At 38.6% G+C, this 27,111-nt stretch overlaps 1 protein-coding gene across 1 annotated transcript in view; it reads left to right on the forward strand.

Annotated features, from left to right (window-relative positions):
- The window catches only part of IMPG1 (interphotoreceptor matrix proteoglycan 1), a 65,767-nt gene that overhangs the window by 12,391 nt on the left and 26,265 nt on the right, over positions 1-27,111 (forward strand). The window contains exons 3-13 of the mRNA XM_084512368.1: positions 2,497-2,730; positions 8,056-8,222; positions 8,434-8,462; positions 11,017-11,084; positions 11,869-11,960; positions 15,472-15,618; positions 18,013-18,071; positions 19,920-19,940; positions 21,244-21,497; positions 23,536-23,612; positions 24,809-25,349. Coding sequence (XP_084368494.1) covers positions 2,497-2,730; positions 8,056-8,222; positions 8,434-8,462; positions 11,017-11,084; positions 11,869-11,960; positions 15,472-15,618; positions 18,013-18,071; positions 19,920-19,940; positions 21,244-21,497; positions 23,536-23,612; positions 24,809-25,349 — 1,689 coding nt within the window. The remainder of the gene's footprint in view (positions 1-2,496; positions 2,731-8,055; positions 8,223-8,433; positions 8,463-11,016; positions 11,085-11,868; positions 11,961-15,471; positions 15,619-18,012; positions 18,072-19,919; positions 19,941-21,243; positions 21,498-23,535; positions 23,613-24,808; positions 25,350-27,111) is intronic.

The raw sequence follows: 27,111 nt of genomic DNA on the forward strand, positions 1-27,111 counted from the left end.
CCAGAGCAAAAACAAGAGCATCTGAAAGGGTACCCATTTAAGGTACTACTATTTCTCACATTACATATTTGTTAGTATAGATACATTTTTATACTGCAAGCTAATACAGATATGTTTCACTTTCCACAAGCTCCATAGTTACTTAACAGAGTGCTGTAAACTTCCCTATAGGGTTATATTCTCACAAATAGGAGAAAAAAGAGGGTTTATAATCTTTGGAAAAGTGGGCAGGCCACTAGGGGGGACTATAACGATGTTGCAAGGCTGTGCAGGGTCAAAATTAGGAAGGCCAAAACTCATCTGGAGCTCAATCTGGCTACTGCCGTTAAAGATAACAAAAAACGTTTTTATAAATACATCAACACAAAAAGGAGGACTAAGGAGAATCTCCATCCTTTACTGGATGCGGGGGGAAACTTAGTTACAAGAGATGAGGAAAAGGTGGAGGTGCTTAATGCCTTCTTCACCTCAGTCTTTAGCGGCAATACCAGTTGTTCTCTGGATACCCAGTACCCTGAGCTGGTGGAAGTGGATGGGGAGCAGGATGTGGCCCTCACTATCCACGAAGAACTGGTTGGTGACCTGGTACAGCACTTGGATGTGCGCAAGTCGATGGGGACAGATGGGATCCATCAGTTCTCTCAGTATCCTGAGGATACTGAGAGAACTGGCAATGGAGCCGGCCAAGCCACTGTCCATCATTTATCAGCAGTCCTGGCTATTGGGGGAGGTCCCAGCTGACTGGCAGCTAGCAAACGTGACGCCCATCTACAAGAAGGGCCGGAGGGCAGACCCGGGAAACTACAGGCCTGTCAGTTTGACCTCAGTACCAGGGAAGCTCATGGAGCAGATCCTCTTGAGAGTCATCACGCAGCACTTGCAGGGCAAGCAGGTGATCAGGCTCAGTCAGCATGGGTTTATGAAAGGCAGGTCCTGCTTGATGAACCTGATCTCCTTCTATGACAAAGTGACGCGCTGGGTGGATGAGGGAAAGGCTGTGGATGTGGTCTACCTTGACTTCAGCAAGGGTTTTGACACCATCTCCCACAGCATTCTCCTCAAGAAACTGGCTGCTCTTGGCTTGGACTGGCGCACGCTTCGTTGGGTTAGAAACTGGCTGGATAGCCGGGCCCAAAGAGTCATGGTAAATGGAGTCAAGTCCAGTTGGAGGCCAGTCACTAGTGGCGTTCCCCAGGGCTCGGTGCTGGGGCCGGTCCTCTTTAATATCTTCATCGATGACCTGGACGAGGGCATTGAGTGCACCCTCAGTAAGTTTGCAGATAACACCAAGTTAGGTGCATGTGTCGATCTGCTCGAGGGTAGGAAGGCTCTGCAGGAGGATCTGGATAGGCTGCACCGATGGGCTGAGGTCAACTGCATGAAGTTCAACAAAGCCAAATGCCAGGTCCTGCACCTGGGGCGCAATAACCCCAAGCAGAGCTACAGACTGGGAGATGAGTGGTTGGAGAGCTGCCAGGCAGAGAAGGACCTGGGAGTGATGGTTGATAGTCGGCTGAATATGAGCCAGCTGTGTGGCCAAGAAGGCCAACAGCATCCTGGCTTGCATAAGAAACAGTGTGACCAGCAGGGCTAGGGAGGTGATCGTCCCCCTGTACTTGGCTCTGGTGAGGCCGCACCTCGAGTACTGTGTTCAGTTTTGGGCCCCTCGCTACAAGAAGGACATCGAGGTGCTTGAGCAGGTCCAGAGAAGGGCGACAAAGCTGGTGAGGGGCCTGGAGAACAAGTCCTACGAGGAGCGGCTGAGGGAGCTGGGCTTGTTCAGCCTGGAGAAAAGGAGGCTCAGGGGTGACCTTATTGCTCTTTACAGATACCTTAAAGGAGGCTGTAGCGAGGTGGGGGTTGGTCTATTCTCCCACGTGCCTGGTGACAGGACGAGGGGGAATGGGCTTAAGTTGCACCAGGGGAGTTTTAGGTTGGATGTTAGGAAGAACTTCTTTACCGAAAGGGTTGTTAGACATTGGAACAGGCTGCCCAGGGAAGTGGTGGAGTCACCATCCCTGGAAGTCTTTAAAAGACGTTTAGATGTAGAGCTTAAGGATATGGTTTAGTGGGGACTGTTAGTGTTAGGTCAGAGGTTGGACTCAATGATCTTGAGGTCTCTTCCAATCTAGAAATTCTGTGATTCTGTGAAATGAGATGCTGTAGCACAAACTTCAAACACCTAAGTATCCTTTGTGGTTCTAACCCAAAGACACTACTGAAAACAAGATTTTGGGCTTCTGAAACCTTTACCCTGTGTGAACTGACAGTCACATGATGAGTTATAAGGAAATTAGTTAACAGTTTTTTGAGTCATGGTTGTCCAGCATAATCAAAGGACATTTCTCCTCAACACATTAATTCGTTCTGTACGTTGAAATCACCATCACAGTTAAACACAAAAAACTCTCAGATTCACAAGTATTTTCCAGTCATGATCTTGCATACTGCTTATGCAATGTATCTTTATACATATTTACCTTTTATCTTTTCCAGAAAGCCCTGGTAAAATAAATCGTGGTGAAGCCAAACATCTAGCAGATGCCTCGGGGTCAGACAAAACAGAAAGAACAACAAAGAGGTCCAGAGTCTCAACCTTAAGACGGATATTTGACATGGCAAAACACCGAACAAAGAGGTCATCCTTTTTCTCAACTGGTGTGAAAGTTTGCCCACAGGAATCAGTGAAACAGATTTTAGCCAGTCACCAAGCTTATTATAGATTAAGAGGTAAGACAATGATTGTAGCCTGTGATTATTCCCTGAAAGTATTGACAGAACGTAGTAATTTTTCAGAATCTTGCTTTTTAGCTCTAGAAAATATATGTGATATTTACTTTATGATTAAATATTACATGCAAATCAGCACAGCTCAAGACAGGCAATTACCAGAACAGAATAAAACAATGCACTCAAAAGACTAATGGTATCAATGTAATTGCATATTTTTCTAGCATGACAGAACTTGAAGACCAAATTATGCTTGCACTACTGTGTAAAGAGGTACCATTTTTCTCAAAAGTGTAGTTGTTACTAACTTTGCTACTCAGAATTAATCCCACCCATTCAAGACATTTAAAGAAACTATTCATCTGCCATTTCATGAATACATTGGTGTATCTGTAGTTGTATTAAGTCTATGGCAGTGTTGGTACAACATAAACACTAATATAATTGCAGCAGCACCTGACAAGACTTGAGTATTATTTTTTAAAATCTAGAATGTGTTTTTCTGCTCTTTCCCAAATCCCTCTCTCCCTCTCTCCCTTTCTTTTCCTCCCTTGACTGTAGAGAGCTTATGGAGTTACCACTCTAATTTTAGGTCCCTGCAGAGAATAGTGCAAACAGTTTTTGGTATTTCCTATCTTCCTCTCTCTCTCTTTTCTCCATTCAGTGACTGTTCCAATTTGTACTTTTTAAAAAATAATATTTTGGAGTTGCAACTAGATAGATCAAATAGAACTCTAAAACACAGTCAGTACGTTAGGGATGCAAGTATTTAAGGGAACTTCTATTCTCTTAAATCATCTTAATTTATGTATCTGTTCCTCTGTATAGGTCTTCAACCATTCACATACATGTATTCTAACTTGGTTGATCCCCAGCTCCCTTTCAGTAAACCAGTCTGTTCCCTCTGAAATGAAATCTGGATGTACAGCTGCAAAAATTTTACTCCAGTAGCCACTTCTCATAGGCAGAATGGACAAGCCACATCCTGTCTATAGTCATTCCTATGGATACAAACATATCTGGAATCTATTGTAGGACTGAATTCCATACCAGTGGGCATTAGAGCAAACTCTGAAACCTATGTCAAAGAGTCTGATCCAAAAAGCCTTTCTTAAACGTGAATTAATCTTGAAAATCCTTAAAACTCCCTGGTTATGTCCCTGATAAAACAAGGTCTCCTAGGACAGGCAGCTACCGTTAACCTGAATTTAAGGAATGGCAACTGTGAAATTTTCCTTTAAAACTGATGAGCATGCTACTAACATCTTTTCAGAGAGCAGCACATCACTTCTGAGTGGGAGATTGGGCTTTGTAAGACTTGTAGTGCAAGCATGCTTAAACTTACACCTCTTCTTTCCTAGCAGAACATTATACACTCACAAACTCTTCTGAGTAGGTGTCACACGGTTCTTCTGGAGTACAGCTGAATCAGAAGTTCTTCCCCAAAAGTACACAAGAAAGCAGGTGACTGCAGCTAAATGATTGGTATGCTCATTCAGAAAAAGTGTTTCTGTTCTCTTTAATAGTTGCATGTTTTGCATTACAATGTTCCTGGTTAAAACCTCAGAAAAACTTTCCTTCAAGGAAAAGATCAAAACTCATGACTTCTGTCCTCCCAGCTGAGCATGCAAATGTACCTGACAAAAGTGATAAATGAAAAAAAAAAAAAAAATCTGAAGTGAAAACTTTGTGATTCTACCATTATTCCTGAAGTTACACCTCGTAACCACAGCACAAGCCTTCATGGAACAATGATTTGGTAGCCATGTTGGAGTCTTTCAGCCTTCACTAGACAGCCTGAGTGGGACAATCTTATCTTCATTTTGTTTTGTAGACATACCTTCAGGTCCACTGTTTTTCTCATCTAAAGTTTAGAAGACCACCTCCACCCCTCTAAGTCCCATGAAATATTTGGAAGTGTGAAAGCACTATGGATCATATCTGTCCTCTAGAGAATTTTACCACTTCCTGAGGAAAAATTTTATTTTATTTTTTTAATATTCTAATTAATTCACACTAAAACACCATCAGGAATGAGCACATAAGAAAAAACTGCTCAGATATATGTGCTCAGAGAGTTACTAATGAAAAACCTTCATCAGGATGAAGACAGTCTTTCATGTGGGGCAAACTGAGAACATGCACAGGGTCAGTTATGATGCCTGGCCACATGTCACATTTATTTAAACCTTGAAAACTGGATTTTCATCAGATATTATATCTTTATTCAGCAGCTACACAGAAAAACAAGATGCCAGAGAGATGTGAGGAAAAAAAAAAATGATAGAAAGAAACCCTAACTGCTAGCTCATAATGAAAATCTTTTCAAAAGACAGCCTGTTACTTTTTAATAATCTGGCCACCTCTGCTCCACATACAGCTGCTCTACAGGGAGGGAAGGTGGTTGCTGAATTATTATTATAGTGCCCTAACACAGCTATGTGAGTACATCCTTACAGCAATTTTTGAGAATACCCTTTTCTAGAACTGATTACATTAATTGCAGAGACACTGGTATTTTAGATAATGCAGATAATTATCTCACCATAAGTCAAAGCATGTATCAAGTATTGAAAATAAATGTCCCATCTCACAGTAATGAACTCTGCAAAGTAAAGTGCTAAAGGCAACAGTTTTTAAATTGCCACCAAGGCTTTATTAAAATGCTTTTTCTACTTTGCTTGAAATTCCACTTCTCTACAAGCATTTAACTTTAAACAACATTTTGAAGAAGCCTGTTCCTTCATCTCAAGTGAGTGAATATTATCCCTTTATAACACTGAAAATACAGCTGGCTTTGATGAAGAAGAATACCAGAGGAATCACCAAGTAGCAACAGAGGTAGTCACCCACTAACGGGGCATAGAGCAATAGCTCCAATAAACTGAACTGATGCTGCTCAAAGCACATTGATTCTAGCTGCCACCAAGCCATGTTGGTTGTCTTCTACAACTTCACAGGCCCCGCAGGGGTCTACCTACAGAAGTGGGCATTTCTGCAAGTGAGCAAGGACATCCACACAGAACAGCACATCTTGGCCAGGTCTGTGCTAGCCTGAGATAATCTAGTTATCTCTTTGCACCACTCAGTGGTTTTAAATGTGACCCAGGTACAGACAGGAGACATTCAAGGCTTAGTTGGAGGCTGTACAAAGTGCATGCAGTGAAATCCAAGCACTCTGGGCGTATGGATTGTCTGGTGTCTGAACAGAGATACAAAGACTTGCATAGTTAGTCAGATAGGCAGTAGCTGCCTGGAGGAGGGATCAGTTTATCTTCCAGAATTGTCTGAAATTAGAAATATTTCAACTTAAAACAAAGAGGAGACTTCAACAAGATGCTGGTAAAAGTGCACTCAGAAGTGTAGTCCCTGATTGCTAGAAAGTAGTTCAAAAAAACAACACCAAGCCCTAATATGCATTCTGTGTTTCTACCATGTTACAGCTCAACTTTACAGCTTTCTTGCATAAGCAGTGAGCCAATGGAATTACATACAAGTACTAATCTCCACTATTACATATTTTATATACTGTCATGTACTTAAATCAGTTAGCATCCAGTAAATTAATGTCCTTTACAGCCATTCCTGAATACCATCTCTTCCAATTCTCCACCTCTGTCATATTTTCATTGTGTTCACTTTCATTTCCCTAAATAATACAGAATGCTACTGTTCTCTCCGCAGCCACAGTCCCTGTTAATCTTGTCTGATGTAGCTTGGCATTTAACTGGGTGATTCATCTCCACAGAGGAGATTTTTAATATTGAATACATGAGTGTGTACAGTTGTCTAGAAAGGAAGAAAATGGTGTTCTTTCCAAAGGAATTTTACCCATACTAAGTCATTCAATTTTTCCAGAGGTGCTTAAAGAAACATAAAAGCCTGTATATGCTACAGGAAGTCCTTAAAACTTTGAGAAGTCTAAAAGCATTGCAATTTTAGAATGTAAGAAAATGAAGTTAGCCTGATGCATTTAAAAAAATATATTTTCCATTGAAGATGGGCCAGAAGGAGGACCCAGGGAACTACAGGACTGTTAGTCTGACCTCAGTGCCATGGAAGGTTATGGAGTATATCATCTTGAAAGCCATTACACGGCACATGCAGGACAACCCAGTTAGCATGGGGTTATGAAAGGCAAGTCCTGCTTGATGAACCTGATCTCCTTCCAGGACAAGATGCCCTAGTTAGTGGAAGAGGGAAAGGCTGTGAATGTTACCTACCTAGACTTTAGTAAAGCTTTTGACATCATCTCCCACAGCATTCTCCTGGAGAAACTGGCTGCCTATGGCTCGGATGGGCATACACTTTGCTGGGTAAACAACTGGCTGGGTGGCTAGTTTTGTGGTGAACAGAGTTAAATCCAGCTGGAGACAGGTCAAAAGTTGTATCCCCCAGGGCTTGGTATTGGTTATTTAGCCAGAATGTGGTGGTTTTACCTTGCTAGGCAGCTGAACTCCACCACAATAGCTTTCTCACTCCCCTACTTCAGAAGAAAAGGAGGCTCAGGGAAGACCTTATCACTCTCTACAACTACAAGCCTGTAGCAGGATGGGGGGCAGTCTCTTCTCCCAAGGAACAAGCAATAGGACAAGAGAAAATGGCCCCAAGTTGCACCAGGGAAGGTTTAGATCTGATATTAGGAAAAAAAAAATCTTCACTGAAGGGGTTGTGAGGCACAGGAAAAGGCTGCCCATAGAAGTTGTTAAGTCGCCATCCCTGGAGGTATTCAAAAAACATGTAGATGTGGTGCTTAGGGACATGGTTTAGGGGTAAACTTGGCAGTGCTAGGTAAACAGTTGGGCTTTTCCAGAGGTCTTTTCCAACCTAAATGATTCTATGAATATCGAAATCTTACATGTGTTCTACTTAGCTTATTCTATGCCCAGTTAACCATTCTGATGTACAAAACTTGTATATACAGTTAAAATTTTGATTATTCAATTATGAAGACTGCTAGATTTATTTTTCTTTTTAATTTACCTCCCTGTTTGCTGTCACTGGAACATCCACTGTATGTATTTTTGAAGTAAACAAAGTGTGCTTTGTGTTTGCCCTTTCTTCACGCTGATGATGTTAGACCAAGATAATCTGTTTTTTAAAATGAGGGAAATTACAGTCCTTAACTCAGAGAAAACTAATCCTTTGGCATTAAGGCAAATGACTGTCAACTCAAAAATACTTAAAAGACCTAGAAATACCCAGAAGATGGATTTATTTACTAAGTACAGTAAAATGTGTAAATCCCAAATCTCTTTAAAAAGGGCTTTCAACTTTATTTTTTGGTACAAAACATCCATCCCTAGCCCCTTTCTTCTTACTCAGTCTGCCAGGAAGCTGTGTGGGAAGCCTTTCGTATTTTTCTGGATCGGATTCCTGATACTTCTGAATATCAGAACTGGGTTACTGCCTGCCAGAGGGAAACCTTCTGCATATTTGACATTGGCAAAAACTTCAGCAATTCCCAAGAGCACCTGGAAATAATCCAACGGGTAAGGATTACTGACGTTTATTTAGAAACTGAGGGAGACTTCCAAGTTGCTTCCCCATCTGCTTATATAAGGGCAAAATATTGCTCAGGAAGAGGAGGGGGCATGTGTTAGAAGAAACATGTAAAAAAGTAAACAAAGGAGCTAACAGGCTTCTGCTCAATGGTTGGATGCATCCACTAGTAAAATGCTGTTTTTCTTAATCTTTTTGCAGCGAGTAAAACATAGAACCTTCCAGGAAAGGTAAGTAGCACAAGTAGAACCTCATCACTTCATGTTACTGACTTTTATGAAAAAGATACGTGTAGATGTGTGTGGATGTGAGCATATATGTGGATAGCACTGTGGTGTATTTGGTGTATTCTGTGAGAGATGTGTATGCTGTATGTGTTATAGATTGCAGTAATTGAATCAAAAATAATTAAGGCAGGCAAATATCTGAGTTGCCTGTTCACTTGGAGACAACACAGGATGTCTTCTTAGACTAATGTAAGCACTGCTCTGGTAGAGCTGTGACCTTGCATTAGACTAATGTAAATGGAGAAAGTGACAAAAGATTACATGCAATTCCTATAATTTTCAAAAGGATAATCAGAGAGCTGAAAAAAGTTTATCTGAGAGGCTACTTGAGAAATAATATGAAAATGCTATGCCTTCACTTTAGCTTTCCCTTGTATTTTTACATGTCATGCTCTCATAAACTAATGTGATGTTTTATTCTGAAAAAACTCTCTTGGAAATGAAATATGCTTCAGATAGTGCTCAGAAGGCTGAGAATGAGAGGATTAAAGTTACAATATTGAACTCTCTGCATATAAATACTACAGCACATCCAAACAAACCATTGTCGACAGTTTCTCTGATTTATGCATTATTTTTCTTTCAAATATTCTTAGATTTTCAAATGTAGCAAATAATCTTCTCTATTCATATGTTGTAGTGTCTCATGATCACAGAGGTCTTCTATATCTTTCTTGATTATGACATGGGAGCTTTGAGTATTCTTCTTTCTAATAAATGTATTTTTAATAATGTAAGGCCCAATTAAACTCACCTGAAAGTCCAAAGGGAGGTCTTCTCACTCAATCTAGTGCAAACAGCAGCAGCAAGGCAATAAGTGAAGTGACTGATATCAGAGTCCTTATGCTCTATGTAAACCATGAAGTTTTCTCTAGGCACGATTCAGAAGTTGAGGTAAATTCTATGAAATTAATAATATTTTAGTTGGAAATACAGACAGCTGTGCTTATGAATTGTTGGACTTCCATCCTTACTACTACGTGGTTTAGGGAAATGTTCTGGATCTTCTGTGAGTTATCATGTAGAGATATTATTTGACTTTGTGAAAACATTACAGATAGAAATTTAGTTCTCACTGCATAAGATACCTAATTAATGTGTAAATCAGGAGTTGTCATACTCTTTGTTTATGCTACTAAACAGCTAGTCTGGTCCTGTGTAGGAACGCAGCCAAGCCATCTTTTCTGTTCACACTACAAGCTTTACATTGTCTCAGTTAGCATGACACTACACATTTGCAGTGCCCTCAGGTCTTTCACTCATACCAGTTTTCACTAACACTCCACCTGCATGTACTGTCTTAATAATAGATATTTCTATATAAATGTTCCTCATTAATTTCCATGATGGGGCTTCTTTTTTTCTCCCCACTCTACTTACAACCCAAAACAACTGAAATTATTCGCGTCAAATTTTAGGAAAGAAAAATCTCAATATATGACTTAAAAGATTCTTATCTAAAGATCTAAATGTTTCCAAGAGCTACAATTAATATTTTTTTTTTTTTTTTTTTTTTTAGAGTAGAAATTATTCTATAGTCTTAACTGCAGGAAACCTTAACACATCAACTATATAGTGTACTTTTTGTACATGTGTTTATACACAACACTTCTTCCACCAGGCAAGCTAGCAGAATCAGTTCCAATTTTTTTTCATCAGCACAGAACAGTAAATGACAGAAACAATAAATAATAACACTAACATTACAAAAACGAATCCTTTCACACTTGTTATCCTGTTACTCGCCATATACTTGAAGTTTCAGCTGTCTGCCTGGTGACCATGGGAAGCATTAACCCATGAGTATTACATCCAGATCAAAATCTAAAGGTTCCTACTATCATTATAATATTGTCCCAGGAATCTGATTCAAAACTGTCTTTAGACTGATGATATTCTAGCGCAGGCTGACAACTGAACAAAAAGTCCTCCCATCCTCACCTCATATCAAAGCATGAAATGCCCTTGAAACCATTAAATGTCCATTGGATATAAAATTAGAAGGCCAAAACACTCATCAAACTATCCCAATAGGATGAGATATAGCAAAGGAGATAACCAGTTGGTTTAGACAATTTATAAGGTCTTGTTCTCATTACTGTCAGTGGTCAACTATTTATAGACTTTGAAAAGAGAAGATTCTGTGCAGTGCGCTTACCTCTGTGACTCCATCCTTCTGACTGTTCAAAGAAAATCACTCATGAAACCTCATGAGCAGACTTCCAACAGGACTGGGTAGAGGAATATATCTGATCAGTATTTTTGTTCATTGTAAGAACAAAAACCATATTGAAGAAGAGTCCAGGAAGCAAATATTTCCATAATATAAAACAGAATCTAATGGTCCATTGCCCTGTCTAATCAGCTTATGAAATATTTCACTACAAATAACTTTTTTCATTTAATTATATTTAATGTAGGTGCCATTTCTACATTTTGTTACACCTTCATCATTGTCAGTACAGCACTAAATCACTCATTTCTATTTGATTGATAGGAAAGATGAAATATCCACAGAAAAAGCAGGTGGCAAAAAGCTGGAAGACATTCCTTCTGTTTCTACAGGTAAAGTCAGATCTGTTTGCTGTGTAGCTGCCCATTAAATAGAATTGCTAAAATCAGTGACTCGGATCTTAGAAGTCTGTAATTGAATGAATGCAGTAGAAGCATGACAAGTTCAGTCATGTACAATAAAAATGGTCTAGTAAAATATTCTATAAGAAGCATTTTTTGATTTCTCTACAGCATTTATTCTATGATTCTATTCAAGTGTAGCATTTCAGTTTTTCTTCACTGTCTTTAATGCATCTTATAAACTATGTTTTCACAGTTTCACATGTAGTGAGTAGAGCTGATTTTGCTTCATTTATGAAATAACATTTATAGATGCTGCATTTTGTTAACCAAAATAAGGAAATGGATGAAAATAAACAATTACATTAGCCAGAAAGTCACAGTGATACAAAGACATTAATCTGAGTAATTGATCCATTTAGACCTACCAACGCTGTTGTATGTCAGAGTTCTTTAAAAAAACATAGAAATTTATTCCATGATAATAATCTGTAAATATGAGCAGTTTGATTCAAGGAGGAAACATCCTGCATACATATTTTTAAGTGGATCGAATACGACAGAATCTTACTGATAATGACTACTAGTGTGGTAGCTTTGCCACTAGCTGGAAAACTGTCAAAGACTTGTTACTTTAAATTGAATAAATGGCCATCACAGACACAAAGATCTCTCAGGGAGCTGACAACTGACCAACACACAGAAAAGGGAAGATTTTTGTCTATCTTTGATGTGCAAACCTGTTCTCACATGATTTTATTTGAATCTCTGCCAGGTCCCCCTGGTTCATCTCTCCCTCCATATGCACCGATACCTAACGGCACGCTATTCAATGAAATTGTCAATGACACGAAGACTCCTGTGAAGGTGAGGATAGCCCGTTTTTCTATCCCTCCTTTTCACTCACCTTTTCTTTTTTTGAACTCAGCTAGCAGAAAAAAAAAAAAAAAAAAAAAAAAAAAAAAAAAAAAAAGGAGGGGCAGAAAAACAGGGAAAAACTTTTAAATGTTTAATGTTTATAAACCATTAATGTTCCCCTTTGTTACTGATAGTAGGGCTGAAGGGTTTTATCAACATCTGATCTATATCATGAATGATGGCTCTTGCATATGCAGTAGAAAGTATAAAAATATTGCAATCACTTTTTAAAGTCTTTTTTTGTTTTCTTCTTTTTTTCTTCTTTTTTTTTTTTTCTGTTAATCGTGAGCCTGTTGCTTTTTTTACACCGTTTTGCAAATTGCTTTTCATTAAAAACCTTCCAGAAGCCCTCTGGAGGCAGACTGAGATCTGTCCAGGGCCCTGGGTGGGTCACACCTCTGAGGAGCTCCAGGCAGGAACCCTTGTATTGAATTTCTCTTCTGCTTTGCTCTAAGGTTTCTTTCTCTTTCGAAAGAGTTTACCCTTCTGGAGTAGCTCTTTGGAAAGACTGTCTGTTTTTTTTGTTGTCTGTGTGCTCTCAGCATAAACAGAGGCTCATTCCACCTCCTTCCCACTTGTGTGAACTCAGGGTCTCAGCATCACCACCAAGAATTTCAGAGTGGTAATGCTGGCCAAAACCTCACCCACCACACCACAGGAAAATGCTGTCTTTCACCATCCCACCTCAGCAAGCTTCTCAGCTCTGGAACAGGAATTACACCAGGATAATCCTAGATAAACAGTATTTTTACTGTCTGAAATTATTTCATCCTCAGGATCCAGATAAACAAACACATCCTAAAAGTCTCAACTACCTACCTGTATCTCAAGCCATCTAGAAAGCATACATGTCTTGATCTTGTATTTATATTGTATAATGTTACAGAACAGTCATAGAACCATTAAAGTTGGAAAAGACCTCCAAGATCATCTGATCCAACCATCCCCCTTCCACCAATATCACCCACTAAACCATATTTTTATATACAGTGCAAAATATATTTTCCTTCAAAACAGAGGCATCATGTGTCATGACTTAGCAGAGCTGAGTTATTCAGAGCTGAGTTATGCAGAACTAATGGAGGCAGAATACATTCTTTCCTCTTTCACTTATTCTTTATTATATAAATGTCCTATTTTCTCTCTTATCCCCTGACACATTGTAACTGTGCATATTTCTTTTGCTTATTCTTGGAAGCTATCAAAACCCAGGTGTTACATATCGGACAGATGTCTCCAGGAGCATTATGCCAACCCACCCAACAGCAGAAATGGAAACCCCACCTCTCTGTGGGATTCAGTCTGGTCTGATGCTCTCTTGGGCCAGCTTCTTCTCATAGAATCATTAAGGCCGTAAAAGCCTTTTTGACCTCCAAAATCATGTGGTTCAACCATCTCCCTACCACAATTACCCACTAAATCATGTCTCTAAGCTCCACATCCAATCTTTCCTTAAACACCCCCAAGGGACGGTGACTCCACTGCTTCCCTGGGCAACCTGTTCCATTGCCTGACAACTCTTTCTGAGAATAAATGTTTCCTCATTTCCAACTTAAACCTACCCTGATGCAACTTGAGGCAAGTCCCTCTAGTCCTAGTCTAGTCCTGTGAGAAAGGGCCAACACCCAGCTCCTCACACCTTCCTTTCAGGTAATTATAGAGAGCAATAAGGTCTGTCCCGAGCTTTGTCTTCCCCAGACTGAACAACCCCAGTTCCCTCAGCCACTCCTCACAGGACTTGTGTTCCAGGCCCTTCACCAGCTTTGTAGCCCTTCTCTGGATATACCTTCAGGGCCTTGATGTCCTTCTTGTATTGAGGGGCCCAAAACTGAACACAGTACTCAAGGTGTGGCCTCACCAGAGCAGAGTACGGGGGGACGATCGCGTCCCCGGTCCTGCTGACTATGCTGTTCCTAATACAAGCCAGGATGCCATTGGCCTTCTTGGCCACCTGGGCACACTGCCGGCTCATGTTCAGGCAAGCATCAATCAACACCCCCAGATCCTTTTCCTCTGCACAGCTTTCCAGCAACTCTGCCCCAAGCCTGTAGCACTACATGGGGTTGTTGTGGCCAAAGTGCAGGGCCCAACACTTTTCCATGTAGAACCTCATCCCCTTGGCCTCTGCCCATCAACCCAACCTGTCCAGGTCCCTCTGCAGGGCCTTCCTACTCTCTGGAAGATTGACACTTCCCCTCAACTTTGTGTCATCTGCAAACTTACTGAGGGTGCACTCAATTCCTTCATTCAAATTGTCAATATAGATATTAAATATGACGGGCCCCAATATCATGGGCCCCAACCATTCTCCATCATCCTGTTCTTGTTGTTCTTTCTAACCAAGGTATAAAAAGTATGGTTGAGAGTAGAATTGTCCATGAGCAAATACAAATGCAAAGAAGTGTTAAAAGAATATGGAGTATCTAACTATTATTAATAAGTATAAATAAGCAATGTATATGCAATCATAGTAGTAAACAAAATCTCTCGTTCTGTGTTAAAGACTTTCATATTTTTGACAGCCAAACATAGTAGAAACCTGAAAGGTTTTATTCAAAAAGTGAAAGACTTCTTCTGTAGTAAAACAGAAATAGACAGAAGGCAGTGTTTCCTGGATGGCCTCCCTGAATTATTTCCCTTGGGTGCTTGTGTTCCAAGATATGAAATTTGAAGCTGAGCACTGTTTGTGAACAAGAATTCCCTACTGACGCCATAATCAGCAAAAATATTACATTACCTTACATCTGGGATGATCTAGAAAATCTTTCTGAATGCACCCATAGTGACATTCCTTCCTGTGGTCAGGGCATGGTAGCCTGCAAAGTAATTGGCTTTTGGAGATTAATATTGTTAAAGGAAAAAAATTACTAATGTAGGCCAAAATTGCAAACTGTTTTGGGAATCAATAAACATAATAAGAGTACTTTTAAAAGCAGTAAAGTCAACTGCACAGGAAAGGTGTAACCCAGGTAGGGCCAATTCTACTTTACTATAATGAAAAAAAATACATGTCTGAACATGATACTGTAACAGACAGTCTTGCTTGTTGACCAAAGGCATTATAAGGGTAGGATACCAACCAGCTTTCAACATTTGCTTGTACCTTGAGGTAACAAACTTTCCTCCAAAATGTCAAGTAAAGCCATAACACTTTCGTGACAGTGGAAAGAAGAAGAGTTCTTTCTCTGCAAGAAATGGCTTGATTCTCTTCATCATCTTCATTATTGCATATAAAAGGCAACACTCCAGTCACAGTAATAGAAACTTGTTTGCAAAGGCAGAAGAAACAAGCCAACAGATGCATCTGGGAAGCCTTGCCATTTGCAGGATATGGTTCAGAAAGCTATTTTGGGGAGGGGCCTAAAAAGGAATACTTCTATCTATTGAATACTGAAATGTAGGGAGAAAAAAAATCACTTGCCTTTATTTCTCCCATTTTTTCTCTCCTCTTTTTTTCCAGGAACTAGGAACAAATACAGTCCCAGAACTGCCTGCAGAGCAAATGGTAGAATTCAGTGTCACTCTCACTGATCAGGAGTACACAGCTGAACTTAATGACCCCAACTCCCCACAGTACCGACAACTAGCTGCCAAATTTCAGCTACAGGTAAGGAGGTTTAGTGAATGCTGAAAAGCTGGCTTTATACCTTTTTTGAGATTCATAACATGAAATTACCTTCACAGTGAAAAAGAACTAGAATCAACCATCCTCTTAAAGTACATAATTTCTATTGTCTCAAGACCTTCAGTTTTCCTTCATGTACAGATATTTTTTGCCCTTGTTTAGGCCATCTGTCCAGCTACCAAGCCAGCATCTTGGTCAGCAGTAGAGCCTCAAATAACTGATGAGGAGAATATTGGTCCAACTGTAACTTTAGGTATATAATTTGGGCTTAATCAGGAATTCACGGACAGTACTTTGTCATAATTTAATTTCTGTAATAAAACTAATGAGAAATATAATATAAATGTTAAAAGCAATTAGCTACTGTTGTCTGAACTACTTTTCAAAGGACTTCCCATCTTACATAGTTTCTGTAAGAACTGGAACATCTGTTGTGTCTTTGTATAATTAATAATGATAACTGAATGTTCAGCTATCATTTATATAGATAGCAATTAATGACAAAATTCCCCAAAGGCTTGCTTAGTAAATTTAACAAGTTGCTCATCAGTTTCATGAGTGTTCCTCGGTACAAGCTATTTCACTATCCTGGTTCATTTTCAGATATGCATAGGAAAACAGTGAAGAAAGTTTTGGCAGAACAGATAAAAAGTGGCTTCTCTGGAGATTTCCAGTGTTATCCTCAAAAAGAACTGCCTGCTGACTTTGGTTGTCATATATTTAATGATGCAATTCAGCAATCTGACTTTTGAGTTATTTCATTAATTTTTAAATGTTGCTATAGCATGCAAGTAGAATATAAGGAAGTGCATATAGGAGGGGGAAAAACGTGAAGTTTCCTGATTGTTAGGTTATGTTCCACTGCCATGAAACTTCATCTGTCCACATTAAAGAATCCAAAGCTGTTCTTGACATGAAATATTGACTAAATAATGATTAACAGTCCAGTACTATGAAATACAGCTGATGCACTTTCCTCTAAACAATTCCACGGAGGATGCATTATTACTTGCATAATTACATAAATATTACTTCTGCACTACTTTCTAGAGTCAGACCATGCTCAAAATGAAGTAGTTACCTCAGTTCCTTTCTTACTGTCCTGTTGTGAGAGATGTGCAAAGGAATTATAGATGATACCCATTTTCTGCACTAGATATTAGCTTCTCTTATGTTTGCTGGGAGAAAAAAAAAAAAAAAAAAAAAAAAAAAGACATCTAGGAATAGTGATAATGGTATTGAGATAATATCCCAATTTTCTTCTACTTCTTCACTTAACTTACCTTAGAGATACAGAGAAAGCTGTAGGTCTGACTGCACATTCCTTACCATTTCTGACAAATGTTCACTCATGAATAAATAAGCTTTAAATTTATATGGTGTTTGAATGGAAATATACAGCTAAGGAAAAGAAAAGACCTCCACTTTTTACCTCATGTACATATAAATGATATGTTGAATTAAAAGGACCTTGTCCCTCAAAAAGTGTTTTCATTTCTTTTTAAGTGCTGAATTCCCTCAACTCCATAGGCTTTGCTAGAAGATGAAATGCCTAGATAATATGTTGCCTGATACTTAACAGGACCAGAAAATGAATCAGAAAAGAAAACTGGCACTGTGTCTTTAAGAGAAATCCATCTTCTGACACAAAAGATATACATCAAATACTCTTTTTTGTTTAGCTACAACAGAAAAGGACCGATTTGTGCTTACCAAGTCAGTTGGAGTTCAAAACATTGTTAGTTATTGAGGTGCTAATAGAAACATGTTATTCTAGTCTGAAAAATGTGTACAGAATTCATATTCTCTGCTCATTATTTATTCTTCATATTGACTCTTCTATTAAAAAACATTTAATTGTACAATTGTTTGCATTTGAATTGAAAATATTCAAAGTGATTCTATTTGTATGAGACAGCTCAAACTTGCATTTTTAAAGAAGTTCACAGATATTCTAAATACATCTACATGTGGTTAGTATTTCAAAATAATTAACAGTTCACAGTTAGAGTGATCTGAATGACAAAACAATTTATGAACCAAAACAACTGAAAATAAGAAAAACATTTTATTCAATGCATCTTGCTTGACTCCCTCTGTTATGTAAACAGATGATAATCCAGTTAATAACTGCATTACTTTAAAAAAGGCACATTTTGTACTTTATTTTTTCTATTAACAGGTGATACAAGCAGCATGTACAAACCAAATATTCTCTTTAAGTTGAGCAAAGCTGATACCACAAAACTGGCACTTAAAACTGTTTCCTAAAGCTATTTCCAAAATATGAAAAATATAGTCTAGTTATTTAATATTTTGTTTTGCTTTTTAGTAGTAGAAATTATACTGGATTAACAAGTTTATGTTTTTCTACAGATGCAAAAAATATTTGAGAAGCTTCCAGGATTTAAAGAAATCCACGTATTAGGATTTAAGTAAGTAAGAAAATTGGACTCATATTTCTGCTGGAAGAGACCTATTAATAGTGGAGTATGTATTACTATAAACAGAAAATAGTTCTCTGGGAACAATACAGTGACAATTTGGAGAGAAGTGCAAACACATTCAAAGTGAGACTATGAGTGTTTGAATTATTAAGAAGTAGCTTTGATTCTCTTTGGGAACTAGAAATCCTACTGCAGGTGAAGTAATAAATGTCTTGAAATTGTTTGTTTGCTAGCAACATTGTATTAAGGAATTTCTTAAATGAGAAGGCAAAGAGAGTTAAGAGCATGATGATTTAGGTGGCTACTTTTTTGTGTGTGGATCCTGTGCTCTTCATAGATCAAAGTGAAGGTGCCTTGGAAAGAGAAGGTTGCAGGAGGATACATGTTCACACTTATAAAAGTTTTCCAATAGGTTGCTCCCAGGTATGTCAAACAATTAAAATGCTTTATTTTTTAATAGATTCCTGTTCTGTCTTGCCATTTATGTTAGTGTTAGCTTCCTTGTATGTTTACTGCTGATAAAAGCTACTGTATAATTTTTCAATAGAGAATCTACAATTTCTTTCAAAATCTGAATATTTCATTTGTCAATGTTTCAACAAATAACACATTAGGTAAAGAGCCAAGGGAAAACCAAATTACTAACAATAATAATAATAATAATAATAATAATAATAATAATAATAATAATAAAGGCAAAGAAAGAGAAGGATGAGACAGAAATATGTGGGCTTACGGCACGATACCAGGAACATTCAGCCCTTCTAATAATTCTTTATACATGTTGAAGAACATTCATATCTCAATGCAATTTTAGACAAAGCATATTTCTTCCCAGCTTTTCCCTCTGCAAAATTGCTGGGAAATAGGAGAGAGAAGAGCAAAACAGAGTGAACCTAGACAATTCTGTGATTCTGTGATTCTGTGAAAATGACTGCTTAACATTTTGATAATTAATGTAAGAAAAGAGAAGGCTGGCTACTGCATGACCAGCTAAGAAAATCTGTAGTAGTATCTCATGGTTACAACTTACATTAAGTAATGAGTTTCAGTCGTGACTCAGAGATCTGTGATCTGTTTAGTAAATTGATCTTAGATCTCAGGAGCTGATAAGTATATTCATCAACAAGGATGACAAGGATTGCTGCCCATCATCTATTTAGTTAGCTCATGATCACCAAAGACAGGCCTTAGATATGTTGTTGTTCATTCTCCTTTCACCGTATTTCCTCATTTATTAGCAGCATATCCCACAAGGCAATATGGACTGACAACATTAGAGATGTGCCAGACAATTCATCAAGGAAAATAACAGGGCATTATATTACAGAAGGTCAACATAGGCATGTCCTCCACAGGTGATTAATAGGTCATTACCCCTGTGACTAGGATCTGAGTAGGCACCATGAGTGGTTAAGAGTAATAGTTGCTACTACTGTTGTCAAAGGTATTTACTACCACCACAAAGATATAAAATAACAATGATAGTGCTCAAATTGTGTCATTTGTAGTGGGAAATAGGAAATCTATTTCAAATATTTCAGACTATCAAGGTAAAGTAAAATTCTTGTGTTTTTTTTTTTGTTGTTGTTGTTGTTGTTTTGTTTTGTTTTTCACTCAAAACATGATGTTTTCCATTGTTTGGAAGGGAAAAAGTGTAATGATGGAGAGTAAGCTGTCATTTTCACACACAGATAAAAATTATAGATGACACACAGAAGATAAATTGTCAAGAGCTGTTTTTGATGTGCAAGTGATTTACCAGTACACATGAATCTTTGTTTTTCTTTCTTTTGCAATCCTTTATCACACCCTTTTTTCTGTGATGAAATGAAGACAGAAGAAGGAGAAAGATGGGTAATTTATCTTTAATTCATAATAAAGATAGATCATTTTATAGAGTAATAAATGTAGATAAATACATCAATAATAGGTTTTTATCTTGATGTGACAAAATGAATTGATTTGTGTTCTGCTCAGGTACAAATTCTGTGATATAAAACAGCAGGGCCAGCTTTTACTTTAATCTGAAAGGTTCATGCAAACAAAGTTTATTAGGACCTCTCTAAAGGGAAAGAAATTGACCTAAGAAAAATTATATTCAGATGACAAAAGATCTCTATCAGTCATAAACTTACAGTAAAAACAATAAGGAAACTTAAATTTTCATTTTTAATCATCTGTTTCCTAGCTGTGTTTCCATATATACATTATCTTCAATGAGTATGTAGGATTTGATTTGTTAACTCTGTTATCAGGCCAGATAGAATGGCATGAGTCACCAGCTTGATGCAGGAAGTTGCTGACTGCTACTACAAAAAAAAACTACAGCCTTTTGTTGATGTTTAGGAGTGTTGCTGAAGAATAATTTGTCTGGAACTTCCCAGAATTTCTCTTTTATACATAGTTTAAAAGGAAGGAATCTCTGCTTTTTTTTTCTGGATTCTTGCAATGTCATGTAAATGCGTAACACGTACTAGGTAAGGTGAAATTCCTCTATCTCCAGGTATTTGATGCTGTAGAAAGCAATTAATGGTTTGTTATTTTTCATGTTAATTATGTAAATTTAGTATATGACAAGTGATGCATTAATAACAGGAAAGACTCAAGTCTTCTGTTGAACAAGTACATCTAGGGAGACGCTTTACACACTCATTTGAACTTTGAAAAACTGACTCCCATTGTGAAATGTGGTTTGCTTGCTGGCTGTTAAAATTAAAGATATGACAGGATTTTTGATAATCTGTAGTTTTATGAATTTGCTAATCCCTTTTTATAGGTTCTTGTATAATTAATAGGTGATTATGGCTTCTATTAACTGTCAGCAGGCACTTGTGATTGTTTAAACCAATAAGTAATGAGTTCAAACCATATTACTACAGGCCTCTGAGTAGTCATCTTAGACTGGATTATGTTAGAACATTTTTTATAATCTTTCAATATTGGAATTTTAATTAAAAAGAATGTATAAAAAAAAAAGCTAATGTATAGCAGAAGTATTTTTAAGGTGACAGGTTCATTAGAAGTAGTATATCTATGTCATTCTTACAGGAGAAAATATGTTGTGGTTGCATGAACATTTCTGTTCATTTGTAAAAAACAGGCTTCACCCATTAACTGTTTTTGCTGCACTGAACATTTTTGCATCTTCCCCTTGCAGATCAAGCAGCACTATAGCACGATATATGGTAAACTTTGAGAGAGATGGCTCAGAAATCAAAAGCACTGTGGATGACATCTCAACTATTGGATCAAATAAGGTTGAAAATGAAAAGACTCCGCTTTCTCCAAAGGAAGAGAGGGAGATATCAGCAACTAAACTCACAGTAACAGACCTTCAGCAACTGGTTGCCATAGCACTCCATGAAGACAGGTCCCTGCCAGTAGACCTTGGGACACTTCAGTTTACTGACGGTCAGTAGGAAGTCCAGTAGCGGGCACAAGTCTGAAATTTGCTCTTGCAAATTTATTCACCTTCAATACCTTTTCCTTTGCTTTGCTCACAGATCATTTTCATCTGATGTATCCCAGTCTCTTAAGTGTTGCACAGCATTCAAAGGATGCAGAGAACAAAGTTAAATTTTATAGCAAAATATGATTTTATATAATCATATAGCCTAACTTCCAATCACACTGAAGAATCTGTTTTTCTTGTTTGTTTAGAAAGTCTGGGTATTTTGCACACTAGGACAAAAAAGAGGAGAAGCAAACAGCAAGATATCATGAATATTCACTAAATCATTCTGATTTCCCAGTATGGACAGTCTTCTTTCTTTAATGGGGGGGGGGGGGAGGGAGGGGGAGTTTCCTCTAAACAAAACCTAGATTTCGAAAAGCTAAGCCTCTATTGTAAGCAAGTTATCTAACCTCCCATTGGAGAAACAAAGGCACACCTTAGAGTGCATTTGATCCCAATCTATAATCAGTGGCATGAATCATTTTTCTCTCTGAAACATAGAGGAAGTGTAGAGACAAGTTTAGGATAGCACTAAAGCTTGTTTAGAATAGCCCTAGCAGGAGGTTGAAGGGCTACATCTAGTCCAGTAATCCAGCTAATAAGCATCCCCTTTATAGCCCAACAATAATTTTTTCAAAGCTAGCGTAGACCTAGTTTTGGGGAGATGGATCAAAAATGGGGAAATTTTTTTAAATATTTCTCATATGTCTATTTGTCAAAGTGATGTTAAAACACACACCAGATCTTAGCCAGAAAGTTTCATCTAGAAACAGAAGCATTTTTGTCCCTCTAAAAATGTTTAGATGAACTAATACGGTCAGTATTATTAAAATATCATATTTGAAGATAGATTGAAAGTGCCAAGCCAAATTTTTGTGGATATGGAACACTTTAGTAATGTCTATTTTTAATTAACTATTTCTCTCTAGTTATTTTTAATAATAAATTTCAGAAAACCAACTTGCATGCATATCCTCCCCCTCTATTCTGCCCTGGTCAGGCCTCACCTGTGTCTAGCGTCTAGTTCTGGGCTCCCTGGTACAAGAAAGGCAGGGATCTCCTGGAAAGAGTCCAGCAGAGGGCCACAAAGATGATATGGGGCCTGGAGCGTCTTCCCTATGAAGAAAGGCTGAGAGACCTGGGTCTGTTCAGCCTGGAGAAGAGAAGACTGAGAGGGGATCTCCTCAGTGTATATAAATATCTGAGAGGTGGGGGACTGACGGATGTAGCCAACCTCTTCTCAGTGGTTTGTGGGGATAGGACAAGGGGCAATGGCTACAAGTTAGAGCACAGGAAGTTCCACACTGACATGTGAAAGAACTTCTTCACGGTGAGGGTGACAGAGCATTGGAGCAGGCTGCCCAGGGAGGTTGTGGAGTCTCCTTCTCTGCAGATATTCAAGGCCTGTCTGGACACCTACCTGGACAGTTTGCTCTGAGGAACCTGCTTTGGCAGGGGGGTTGGACCCAATGATCTTTCAAGGTCCCTTCCAACCCCTTCAATTCTGTGATTCTGTGATATGTGTTTAAAGATCTCCTTTGAGAGGGTTAAAGAAGCAACTGGGCACAAAAGCCAAAGCAGTAGGAGTAACAATAGCATAGACTGTGGGTAAAACTGAAAAAAATTTAGTCTTAATGAACAGCATGATATAATGAGTTATCATAACCTATGTGGATTTAACTGGGTGGTTCATACTTCAGCTGATTTTAATCATTCATCCATCTATGCCTGGTTCAGCCCTCTGCAGACCTATCCCATTTATACTAAATAAAGAATACAAAGAACACTGCATATGAAATACTTGCTTTCTTAATAGCTGCCAGTTTAAATTGAAATTTATGCTTCTCTGTTCTTAAGATGGTTTTTTTTTAAAGTCTTCTTTAACGGAGAATAGTTTTAACATTGTTTTTACTGAATTTACGTTTGAAGAGTATTCAGTGTGCCATTGCTGAAATATTGCTCACTCTCTCTCCCTCTTTTTTTATTTTTTTTCAGAATCTATTAAACCACCTAGTGATTTTGATAATGATATCCAGGCCATGGTCACTATTCCTCTGACAGGCCCTGATTTGGTGAGTTAATTCCAGTTTATTTAGTTATTTATTTCACCATGAGAAATGAACTTAAACACTGTGAAGAAGTTTGTAAATATATAGAATAATGCTCTTATGCAAAAATACATATCAAGGAAACAATGGCTCGCTAATTCAGAAGTGCATCTCAATGAGAGAAGAGCAAATGACAGGGTTAGTAAGGGTCATCTTTCTTTGATCATTTTTAAAAGGAAAGATAATGTGATTAGGATCACATGCACGTACCAAATGTTTCACATATCCCACAATGTCATGCTGAGTTATAGTTTGCAGGTTCCCGTTACTAAAGATTGCTGTTCTTTTTAGCAATGAACGTTAAAAATGATGATGAACCATAGAGAAATTTGCGTTGGAAAGGACCTTAAAAATTATCTAGTTCCAACCCCCCTGTCATGCCACCCACTACATCATGTTGCCCAGGACCCTGCTGAACCTGACATTGAACACTTACAGGGATGGGGCATCCGCATCTTCTCTGGACAACCTGTTCCAGTGCCTCACCACCCTCTGAGTGAAGAATTTCCTGCTAAGCTCTAATCTCTATCTCCCATCCTTTAACTAAAATCATTCCCCTTTGTCCTGTCATTGTCTGCCCAAGAAAAAATTGTTCTACATCTTTTTTATAAGCCCCCTTTAAGTATTGGGAGTCTGCTATAAGGTCTTCTTAGAGCCTTCAGCCTGAAGAAGAGAACAGCCCCAGCTCTCTCAGCCTTCCTTTACAGGAGAGGTGCTCCAGTCCCTTGATCATCCTCGTGGCCCTCCTCTGGACCTGCTCTAACAGCCCCACATCCTTCTTGTGCTGGGGGCCCCAGACCTGAATGCAGCACTCCATGTGGGGCCTCATGAGGGCAGAGCAGAGGGGGACAATCTCCTCTCTTGACCTGCTGGCCACTCCTTTGTTGATGCAGCCTAGGATGCAGTTGGTCTTCTGGGCTGCAAGCACACACTGCTGGCTCATGTCAAGCTTTTCATCCATCAAAACCCCCAGGTCCTTCTCTGCAAGGCTGCTCTCAATGAGTTCTTCTCCTAGTCTGGGATTGCCCCAAGCCAGGTGCAGTACCTTGCACTTGGCCTTGTTGAACCTCATTAGGTTCACATGGTCCCACTTCTCAAGCTTGCCCAGGTAATTAAAACTATCCTTTAAAACTTTTTTCCCTCTGAATTCCCTTTTTCAGGAGGATGCCATGGGTGTGGAGCTCCCACTGGGTTATCCTAGCCCACCAGCATTAGACCAAACAGGAGACATCTTGGTCAATGAATTTACAACTGAAATACCTGTGCTAAGTGGAGAGATCAGTGTACCTGAAGACTTTGATAATAATTTTGTCTCATCTGAACCTGTGTACCCTACCAAACCCCCCAGAGAAACATCTCAGGACAAATCTTCTCCAGCCACGGAAGATACCACTACTGGTTACCAAAGTTTCACAGTGCCTTTCAATGTTCTGGTTAGTACTGACAGTTCTCCAAAACCAGAAAATTCCTATTTGCCTCCTCCAGCAGATGAGTCGGCTAGCAATGACTTAGTCACAGATGACTATGAGTCTCCGACGGAGCAGGCTGTTACTCTGGCAGTTTATACCACTGGTAGCTTTACCCCACCTAATCTCCTGCAAGCCACAGATGAGAATACTGAAGCTGAGGAGAAGAAGGAACTGGCTGGAATAACAGAGCTACCTTTGGAAGAAGCTGACCAAGATAGTCTGTTTGACCAAGGTAAGGTGCTAAAAACTTTTACATAAGAAAGAATAGTAGAGGTCCACTTGTTATTACACATATGGTCATATGTAAGTATAGTAAACATTTTTCTAACTTTTCACTTTCATTTGTTAGAAAAATATTTCTGGACCATCAAAGGTGAAAAATATAATTTGCATTTCTGATGCTCACTTCAAAAAATCCTAATATATTTGACTTTGAGGTTAACAACATAAAAACAACAACAAAAATAAAACAACAAAACACAAATGCAAAGGCATAAGAAAGGATTTGTACAAGGTACTACAGTAGAAATTCAAAATTTCAAAAAGCCAGAGCAAAAAGACATGCCAGAAAAAAAAAATAAATAAATGAAATCCCAGCTAGCACAAATGAGAACAATTCCAGCATTTAAAACATGGGAGGTAAATTACTATATGTTCTACAGACAGGTCTGGATGATAGCCACAAATGTGTCATGAAATAATTTATTCCAGGCAAGGTGTACTCTGGCTCAGAGAAGTTTGAATTTCTGCAAATCTGATGAATGTAAATATTAATAATAATAATAATATTTTCCATGTTTGTTTATTCAATTTTACTCATGCAATAGGAATTTAATGGTACTCAAAGATACAATAAAAAAATAATATATATATATATGTATATATATACATACATATGTTTGAGTGGAGAGTCTGCATGATCTTACCCTAAAAACGTACATGGTAGCCATGTTTTACACAGCTATAAGGAAAGTGTTTACCGTGCAAATGAAAAATGTTAGGACAAAGACTTTAGGGTCAGCTTTACGGCACAGGCACATTAGGCTTTTCCCTAGAGCAGCAAAATCTCAGTAAGGCCGATGCCTCCCTCAAATCTATCAGTGGTCTGGAAAGCCAACTTGGCCTCACTAACTCAGCATTACATCAGCAAACTTTAATTTTATTTACATTTCTAAGAAGCTTGTACTTTGTAAGATGCAAGAGGTCACTACAAACACATGAGTAGAATTAATTCTTGGGTGAATAATCAGATGTGTTTTGGCTCAGATTTTTGGCTGACTGTCTGAACAGAAAAGCAGAAGGCAGGTAAGAACTTCACATGGTACTTCTAAGTCCCCAGAAATGTCATGCTTAAAGTTTCTAGGTTTGCTCTCTGCTACAGGGAATGTCCCTGCTCCCACACGACGCTCTGATCTACCCCTGCTCCCTTCTTGCTTAATCCTTGGTCTTCTGCATCCCAGCCTGCACTCAAGAAGATTCTTGGAGAGAGCACAATGAACACTCCCCCTCCTTTCATGTTCTTCCTGACTCAGCATGCACAGAATTTGCCAAAATTCCCCCCTCTTGCCCAGCATCAACCTGTAAGCCAAGGGGAAAATGCCTGTGTAGTGTTGTGTCAGTGGCACTGTTCTTTCTGGATCCAGTAAATACCACAATGTCCATTTTAAGGAATAAAGAATATAAAAGCTGCCACTTGAGATCACACACCACCACAACCCCAAGCAGAGAAGAACACAGAATACTCCATTGTCACGTTATTGCACATGGCAGTTTCTCTGGTAGTTGGAGTTAACTGTTATTACCTTTTTAAGAGTTACAGTTTTGCTGCATAAAATGCAAGGGTTTACCTTTACTAAAATAGCAGATTTAGCAGATTCTCACACATGGAAAACTCTAGATGCATTCTGTTGTGTTTTTCACTGGCAGGAATATCACATGCCATGACTTAGCATGAGCCATCCTCGTTGTGTGTGCAGGTTTATCACATGTACTAA

The sequence above is a fragment of the Aythya ferina genome, assembly GCF_964211825.1.
Source record: "Aythya ferina genome assembly, chromosome: 3".
NCBI lineage: Eukaryota > Metazoa > Chordata > Aves > Anseriformes > Anatidae > Aythya > Aythya ferina.